This window comes from Meles meles, chromosome 5 (assembly GCF_922984935.1).
Source record: "Meles meles chromosome 5, mMelMel3.1 paternal haplotype, whole genome shotgun sequence".
In the NCBI taxonomy this organism is placed as follows: domain Eukaryota; kingdom Metazoa; phylum Chordata; class Mammalia; order Carnivora; family Mustelidae; genus Meles; species Meles meles.
Window position 1 is genome coordinate 132,880,660 of NC_060070.1, and position 9,336 is coordinate 132,889,995.

General features: G+C 54.9%; 1 protein-coding gene across 1 annotated transcript; it reads right to left on the minus strand.

Annotated features, from left to right (window-relative positions):
- Nucleotides 1-2,354: 2,354 nt before the first annotated feature.
- NRN1 (neuritin 1) lies at nucleotides 2,355-7,931 on the minus strand. Its single transcript, XM_046004212.1, is given in 4 exon segments — nucleotides 2,355-3,517; nucleotides 6,812-6,956; nucleotides 7,584-7,619; nucleotides 7,622-7,931. Coding segments are annotated over 4 exon segments (705 nt in total). The 5' UTR covers nucleotides 7,917-7,931; the 3' UTR covers nucleotides 2,355-3,288.
- Between the last annotated feature and the right edge of the window lie 1,405 nt (nucleotides 7,932-9,336).

Below are 9,336 nucleotides of genomic sequence, written 5' to 3' on the forward strand. Positions count from 1 at the left end.
AACCAAATATTACACTCAACTGAACTTTTGTGTCTTGGACCTACTGGGGCAGGGAGTAGAGTGAAGAAAGGCACTTCTACAATCCCAGCAAGTCCTCAGAGGCTCAGGGCCAGTGCTGGTGGGCTGCTTGGAGAGGTGGACGTTGGTATGACCATTTCCTTGGTGCACGAAACCCACTAGGTTCCCCACTCCCATTTGGATGAGGGGTGTGAGCACCCTGGTTAATATCTCCCTGAGCTGGGAACAGGGCTTACTGCTTTGCTGCTTAAAAACATCAACTAACATATGGAGATGTCATCATGATTAAACAGCAAATTATAGCCAAAGACGGCGCGATAATAATCTAAACAATCACCACAACAAGAAGAAATGTTCTCTCACGAGCCAGATGCGGCAGTCTATGTTTCTGAGACTAGCGCCCCTGCTTTCCTGGGGCTCCCCCCCCCAGCGCACTTGCTGGTGGTACCAGCCTAGGACAGGGCAAATGAGTCCCCAACAGGGCACCAATCTCTCTTGAGGCACTGGTAGGATGATATGGGACAGGACGGAGTCGGGGCGTGGAAGGACGTGGCGGTGGAGCGCCCTCCCTCTGGGAAGGCAGTTGGAGCCACAGGAGGACGGGGTTCCTGGAGAAGAACCTTGTTGGGAGAGCAAACGAGCCCGCGTTCCTAATCCTTCCCGCCCGTCGCCTCTGTCCCCTCCCTAAGCCTCGCCTCCACCCAGATCTCGAAGGAGACAGATTTCCAGGTGGGAAACCCGCGCTGCTAGGGGAGGGGCATCCTCCGTGCGTCGCGGATGTCTCCCTTCCCCCGAGCCTGGGGAGAGCGATGCGTGCATTTTCCTTTGGCCAGCCAGGGGCCCAGCTGCGTGCACCGGATCGCCCCCAGCCCTCCCTGGGAAAGACACCGGCAGGCGGCGGCGAGCTCTCCAGGAAAAAAAAAAAAAGAAAAAGAAAAAGAAAAAGAAAAAATGATAGAAGACCCTCCCTCTTCCCCCTGTTCTCCTCCCCCTCATTAAATAGATTCGTATTTAAAACAGGCTCAGACATTTTAATTCGAATTCCAGGGATTGCGCTTGGGTTAGAATCATCCTACCTCTGCTTGGACCGAAAATAACCCCTGAAACGAAATGATCAAAACCAAACGCTATTTTCCAAAACAACCAACGTTCCCTATGGGTGACCATTCCGCGCAGGCAGGCAGGGTCTCCTTTACTTTTGGCTGAGAATAGGGGATCGACGAAGGTGGCGGGAGAAAGTATTCCCAGGAGTGGCCCGGCGCGGCGCGTGCGTGAAGCGGCCGCGGTAATATATGCTGCCATTAAGGATCCGGGCAGGTTCTAGCGCTCGGGGCGCTGGGACGCATGTGTTGCTGGAATTCAGTCCGTGGGGGGAATGCAGATCGGGCTGCGACCTACTGGGTTTGATTTATGAACTGTTACTCTAGCGATTGTTTACACATTACATTTCAGAGCCCCCGCGCACCCTCCCGGCGGCGACCGGCTCGCTCCGCGGCGCGGGAACCGGCCGCAGCCTCCAGGGCCTCGCTGCACCAGACCTCACCCCCACCCCGGGGGACCCCGCTCTCCCCCCTGCAGCTCCCTCTCCCCCCTCACCTTCTCCTAGAAATCAGATTTCGATTTCCTTGAACCCAGAGACAGACGCTCGGTTCTCCCTCCCCCAGCCTGCTCCGGTTCCCGCGGCCTTGGACCCCGGTCTCCTCGGCCCGTGATTACTCTCGAATGTTTACTTCTCGGTAAGGCCTTGCGGGGCCTATAAATAGGAGAGGTGGAAGCAGCTCGACTGCCAGATCAATAGGGCCCCGTCTCCTCGCCATTTCAGCTGGGCCGTCTTATTAATTATGAAAGGATTCACCTGATCCCTGCCAGGGACCACAGCCTCTCCTCGGCCCCTCTGCTAGAGCCCTTAATGGCGGTTCGTTCGCAAGCTGCCTCCGGCCACCGCAGAGGAAGAGGCGAATCGTGGTTAGGACTCGGCCTGCACGGATGGTGGTTAGGGCTCCGACCCGCTTGGGGCGGGGGCCGCAGGCTGGGCACTGGCCTTGGGTCTGCGTGTGTTTTCTCGCGCAAGCCCAACCTGCCCGAATCCTCACCTACAAAAGATCTCTGCTTTTTATTTATTGAAAATACAACGTCCACTTTCTCTTCTTTAAGTAAACACGATTTCGGAAAACTGGCAAAGTGACCTAGTTAAAGAGGGTCTGCTTGAAGACGACAGGTTATCTACTTGTACACTCTGGCGTCCCGAGTCCCTACGGAAACCCCGGGCACTGGATCAAGAAAGCAGGCTTGGGGCAGGAAACAAATGACACCCCCATTTCAAACAATAACTTTTATTTTATACTTCTCTATACTTTGTAGCAAATCTTTTTTTGCTGAATTTAATTTATAATAAACTTTTTAAATTACATCTCTCTCTTTTTTTAAAATCAAGGCTCTTTTATGTCAAAATCTTTTTTTAACTATATTTTAGATTAACATTTAACACCCCCCCTTGTGATCTATACCGTTGGATATTCAGGTATTACTGTATGTGTAACAGCTAAAACAAGAGGGAAAATAAAGGCAGTGGACTTGGAAAGATGCATTGACAACAGCAGGTAAAGCTTAACCTCTCAGTGACTTTAGCAGCGATTCTTCTGGAAGCCTTTACCTAGACACCCGAGATTTCCTCAATCCCTTCCCTCTCTCCCTCCTATCCTTAAACCACAAAGCCAACAATCTGTCCTTTCACTTTCCTCGAGGAGAAATGTGCAGTGGAAATGATCAAAACAAGATACTGTGGAAGAAAGACGTGAGCGTGAATTATTCACCATATGCTTTCCTCGTGGACATCTCTCTTGAATTCATTCCCCTGGCCTTCTCCTCTCCTCTCTTTCCTATTAGGAGGAGCCCATCATTTGTCATGTATTAACATGATTAATATAGTAGGTGGCCCAGGGCCGTTCCTGAGATTCTTGTGCCAAAAAATAAAAATTAAAAAAAAAATGGGGTGGGTTTGCCGTTTCTTATTTTTGTGTGAAGACGGACTAAAGCTGAGGTCCGATTTTGGCTGTGCTTGCTTGCTCACTGATTGGTAACATTTGGCAAATAAAACACAAGAAATCAAACGAAATCAAAAGGAGAATCAGGATTTCCCACAATCCTATATGAGTGTTTTCAGCATCACAGAGAATCACAACGTCCCCAAAGAACGAATGGATCTTCCTCTCGATTTCCGGGAGCATGGAGTGAATGTGGGTGGGCGCGCGGGGGGAGCCGGCCCCGCGCTCAGAAGGAAAGCCAAGTCGCTAAAGCTGCCGAGAGAGACATCAGGAGCACGGGGAGCGTCGGGAGCAGGGACCCCGCCGCCCCGTTGCCGCTGCCGCAGAGTTCGAATAAGCTGCCTTGGATGTTGAGGTTTTTGGATTCTTTTCTCAGTTTATCCCACATATCTTTCGCCCCTTCCTGGCAATCCGTAAGGGCCGTGACCGTGCAGCTGTGGAAATCCTCCCAGTATCTGGCGAGGAACAGAACAAAACGGAAGAAGCAGGTTGACTTTGGGCGCGGGGAGGACCCGGGCCTGCACCCCGGCGCCTCCTCCCCGGCCCCACCGCCTCCACCCCGCGGCCTCAGCAAACCTCCACGGAGCCACCCCCCACCTCTCTCCACCCGCGCGACGCCGGGGTCGAGCTAGGTTTGCTTCCGCCAGACCTCGGCCCACCCTGGAAGTCGACGTCCGAGGACAGAGGCCGCCTCCGGCGGCGTCTGGTTTCTCTTTCCCGCTCCCGGGCGGGGACCCGGTAGCCGGGAGCCGGGCCGCACCCGCAGCGCCGCGCTGGCACCTCGGCCTGCGCAGACAGATTGCTCGTCCTCCTCGGGGAAAGCTAGGAAAACAGTGCTAAGCCTTGCAAGCTGCCGCCCATTAATGCCTCTTAGCTTGCAAGATGGGTTACTTGCTCAGAGCAAGGCCCTCCCCTCTTGGCTTCTCACTTTCTCCTCCCCCTCGTCCCTTCTGTGCCCCCCCCCTCGCTGCGGTACTCCCTCGCCTTCGCCCGCACTCTCCCTCCTCCCTTCCTTTTGTTTCCCGTTCTCCGAGTTTCCCATCCTTTCCTCTTCCCTTCTTTGTCTTCCTCCTCTTCCCTCCCCTCGGTTTTCCTCTGTTGAGTTCCTCACTTCCTCTTCCTCCTCCTCTCCCCCTCCTCTTAGGCCCTGCGTGACCCCTGGCCTCGCTCTCCACAGTCCCCCGGCTCAGATTCGGTCCGGAGACTCCTGCCTGCCTCTCCCCTCCCCGAGTCGGTGAGTGTCGGTGCCCTGGGACTAGCCTGGAGCCACCTTCTGGTTTTGCAAATCCCAGTGCTCTGGAGCCTGCACGCTCGGTCCCTCCTCTTCTCCCGCTCCGGAGTCCTTCTGGGCTTGGGCCCCAGGGGGCTTCCTCCCCAAGGCCTTCGGGGTATGGTGTGCAGTCCCCCAGGCCCGGACTCCGGTGCCACCGCGGTACCCTCCGCCAGCCTTCCAGGGACCCCGCTCTCCGTCCTTTCTCCTCGCCCCTTCCCGTGGCCCCGAGCCTTCTTCCTCAGCCACTTCCTCCCCCATGGGCTTAGCTCCTAGCCCCGCCCCCACAACCTTCAACCAACCTGTCCTTTTTCATTATTGTCCCCCTTTCTTCCGAAAACCCAAAATAGATCCCGAAACTAAATATAATTCCAACCCGTGATCGATTCCTGGGGCGCTGTCTCCTTTCGGTGCTGGGTCGATCCGTGCGTCTCGGTAACTCTGAGCTGGGCTGGCTCCCACTTCACCCGGGCCTGTAGCTCCAGGTCACTAGCAATCGCCTCCCATGCAATTTGGTTGTATTTTCTCCTATCTCTCCCTTCTGCTCGCTAGCCTGGACTGTAAGTGCGTTGAAGGCAAGCACCATGTTTGATTTATTTTTGTTTGCACCCCCACCCCATCTCTGGCTAATAGAGATGCTTGTTTAATGCTTGTTTAATTGCCTTGAGCTGGCTATTTTCTAACGACCTTTGTGAGTCTCTAATTTATGAGGACGGGGGAGCCTGGAGCACAGGGCTTCCAGGTTCCTCACTTCATAATAAACAGCAAGATTTAGAGAAATTAAGAGGCGGAGGGAAAGCTCTCTTGCTGTCATTGCACCTCCCAAAGGATATCTAAAGCTCCCCTTTCTTTATGCATGCCCAGATGGGGACAGGACCCTCCTGGAAGAGGAATAGGGTGATGAAGGACAGATATCCACATGGTACTGAGAGGCGGTGGGTTTCAGCGAGCAACCAGAATCATTAATGAAGTGGAAGGCCGGACCCAGCAGTGGCCTGTAGCCTCTGGGGGATGGGGTGGGCAGGGGGGTGGGGGAGGATACTTCTATCCTCCAGGACCAAGTCCTGCAAAAAAATTAAAATAACTTGCAATAGCTGAATTCTAGCAAATAATAGAAGATTTGGGAGTCGATCTATATCTAACCTTTTGTCAGTCTTCATAAAGCTACATTCTTACCTACTACCAGACGTTTGGAATTAAAGTAGGTGGGTATGCAACCCAGATCAGCCTTTGTCCCTTTTCTGATAGGAAGGTACCAGCTACCTAGCTGCTGCGGCTTTTGGTGGATATCAGGGTACTTAGGAAAATGTGTAGCAAAATTGACCCCCATTTAATTACTCATTGTTTAAACAAACAAATGCTCCCTCCCTAGGAATTAGAGAAAAAGGACTTCACTATATACAAAGGATGGTGCAGAAAATGGTTTCATCAACCCATGGGAGTCAAGGAATACCTCTTGCCTTGGCTTTTTGGTAAAGACCAGAATTGGGTGAGGGGTGGGAGTTACAGCTTTTTTTGAAAAATAAAATAAAGTAAAATAAAATAAGTGTGTGTGTGCATGTATGTGTGTGTTACAGAGAACAGAGGTACTTCTAAGGTCTGCAGCAGCTAAAATGTTGCTAGTCTACCACAATAGGGCTCTCTGCTGGTTACCTCCCTTCCTAGTGGGAGCAGTGCTTTTCAGCCAAGCTCTGGGAAAATCCACTGTACCTGGCCAGGTACCTAGCCCTTACCTGCCTGTGGCCTGGGGATACCAAGCAAATGCAGAGAGGAAGGTAGGGGGAACAAGGAAGGGGTTGGCTAGCCCAGACCTCTAATCTGCCACAAACTCAGGAGAGATGGTCACTGGATACCCATGACATACTTTTCTTGGGCAAAATCATTGGCACTAAACAAAATATTCTTCCAGCCTCTCTCTTAGAAAGCGAAAGAGGGACCCGCGCTCCCTAGCCTGCCCCCAAGTGTTCTTCGTGTGTAGCAGAACGGGGTTTTATCAGGGGAAATGGACAAAATAAATGATTGACATTGACCTTTCCTTTATGCAAACCTGAGGTATTTCCTAAAACGCTCCGCAAACCCAAACCAACTGTTCTTCAGAGAATACTCGTCAGTCCACTCATTCACGCAGGGGGGAAAAATGACGAAGACTGCCTCAAAGTAAAGCGAGGAACCGCCAGCAGTTTTCTGCCCTCGCTCCGGGTTCCAGCGCGCCTAGTGCCCGCGCCTCTGTGCGTGCGGGTGAGGATGCGCTGGGCTGGGCCTAGCTCCCGGGTGGGAGGGTCCTCCCCTGCCCACCTCAGACCACAGGACCCCCTTGGGCAGTGCAGAACCTGGCCAAGGCCTGAGTGTTAGTCCACAGCTCAGCACGCTCTGATTCGCGCTGGCGGGGAATTCAGAGCGCAGGCCCGCAGCCCAGTCCGCACGGACCTCAGCAGCGCCCCCCGGAACAGAATCCCAGCAGGCCAAAGTGGACACTTACGTGCACACGGTCTTGATGTTCGTCTTGTCGTCCAGGCCCTGCGGGTAGTTGGCCATGCTGTCGCCCAGCTTGAGCAAACAGTCCGAAAAGCCCTTAAAGACCGCATCGCACTTGCCCGCTGCTCTCACGGCCTGCACCAGGTACGCTGCGGGGAGGAGGGGACACTGGTCAGCAGCGTCGCGACCCCGCCCGCCAGTCCCCGCGGCCCGCCAGCCCCGACTTGTTGCCCAGCCTCGCGGGACGCCAGTGTTAAAGGTAAAGGAAAGAAGTGGCCCAAGAGTGACTGACCCGCCCCCAACTACAGACTTGTGCCGGCGGTCTGCGCGCTAGCGGGTGCGGGAGGGGGAGGCGAGTCCATTCCTTTCCTGCAGCTCCCTCCCGCATTTCGCTCTGCATCTTTTTCTGTTTCCATCGCCCCCTCTTCTCACCTCCCCCGTCTCTTTTATTTCTCTCTTTCTCCTCACTCCCTCCTTCGTTTCCCAACACTTCCCCAGCAAGTCCGTTCTTGCTCTCCAAGTGCAATCTTGCATTTCTGAGGTGACAGAGGGGGTAACGGCAGCAGAGTGCGGGGGTGACGAAGGGGTGAGGAGGCGGGATAGCGTGGGGGCCACGGAGCTGAACCTCTGGCCACGTCGTGCGAGAAAGCCTCGGGCCGGCTCCCCGGGCTTGGTGGGTGCTCAGCAAACACTGCTGAATGACTAAATTAATAAAGTCTCTGGAAGCCGGCCACAGCCATCGAAATGGATTGTTTATTATAAAACGGACTGCCTACCGTGGAGTATGTGTTCCGAGTGAGATCGTCGCACTCACCCTCCCCACCCCACTGGAGAAACAGCAGCCTTGGTGTCCAGAGACTGGGCGGGGGTGACGAGTGGTCGGGGCACTCAGGGCCGGGCAGAGTCCCTGTGTTGGCACAGGTACCCCGGGCTGCCTCCCCGGGGCCAGATCGGTGAAACTCTGTCCGCGGCTCAGCTCCCCACACACCCCGAAAAACCCGCCACCAATTCTCCCGCAGCGGGTGGGGCCTTTTCTCTCCAGGACCCAACCCTGAAGGGCCCAGGTTGGCAGTCGACCCGGGGCTCCAGGCGTCTAGCTCCGGGTCCATTCCAGCGGGTGAGGCGGGGCGGGGCGCGGGATGGCGGCCGGGACTAGGGGAGGAAGGGAAAGGGAGGAGGGAGGTAACCCGAGCGGCTCCGAAGTCCTCTTTCCTGGCCTCGGGGTAGTTAAACCCCATGGCGCCCGACTGCGGCTGCCAAGGCCGTTTCTCTCCACCCCTAGGCCAACGAAACAGGCTAAACGTTCCTTGGTGCTCGGCCAGAAGCACGTAGAGGGGCCAGGAGGGGAGCAAGAACCGTGGATCCACGCGGTTGGGGCTAGGGGAGCAGAGGGAAAGGCCGATCTTCTCAGAATCAAAATCGGCCTCCAGTATCTACGACCCAGAGCGCAGGCTCCTTCCTGAGGAGGATTCTTGCCTCCAGGGCTTGTGTGTGAATGTCTCCGAAGAGGACCATACACCTCACTGCCCCCGCTACCCCCAGCCGCTGGTCCCCGAGAGCCGGGCCAGACGCAGACTAGAGGGAAGGTGACCGAACCTGCAGCCTCCGAGAGCTCCCCGTTTGCAAATTGCGGCAGGAAGAGCGAGGCGGGCCTTGCGCTTTCTAATCCGGAACGGGAAGCGCCAGGGAAGGGACTGAGGTTAACTTCGACCTCGGCTGGGGCAGATACGTAAACCTTCCTGAATCTCCCTCCTCCACCCCCGGGAAATAATAAAAGCCCTTGCGACTGCAATATCAAATAGAACACTGAGATAGAATAAACGCATCTTCGTTCTACTAGAATCGGTCACAGTGAAACGAGCCCTACACACCCTCCGCTACAACATGCCATAAATGCAGCTTTGCAGCGCCGGAACGGAGTAAAATACAGTTCCTCTTCCCCTCCCCCACCCAGCTCCCCCTCTCTCCTTACCCTTTACCTCCACCCCTAAAACTCAGTGGCGAAAAAGTAGCCCCTAAGATGCACTGGCAATATTTTAACGGGGGAACTGGGGCTCGCCGGGGGCAGGAAGCGCTCCCGTCACGTAATCTTTGCGGGCGCTGCTGGAGAAGACCCTCCACACCGCGCATGTGTGAGTGTGTGCGTGTGTAAAATAAGGAGTCGTGAAAATTTCTGGTTTTTTTTTTTTTTTTTTTTTTTCCAACTATAACTGCTTCGTCTCTAGTTCGCTGTGGGAGGACCGGAGCTTGCGCGCGGGACATGTTTTGAAGCTCATGGAGCCAAACAGGTCACAGTCCGTGCGACCCTCGCTGTCCTTCCTGAACCGGGCTTCAGCGAGGCTCGGACGGGCGACCCGGGCTCTTTCCCTCTCCTCTCCGGTGTCCGCGTCTTGTGCCTTTTCCATCTGTTCATTCATTCGTTCGACCTCTCATTCATTTCAAACTTCCTCCCGCGTGTCTTCATTTGCGTTCACCATCCTCTCCATCTCCTCGTCCCTTCCCAACCCCCACTTTTGTTGCCAAATGTCA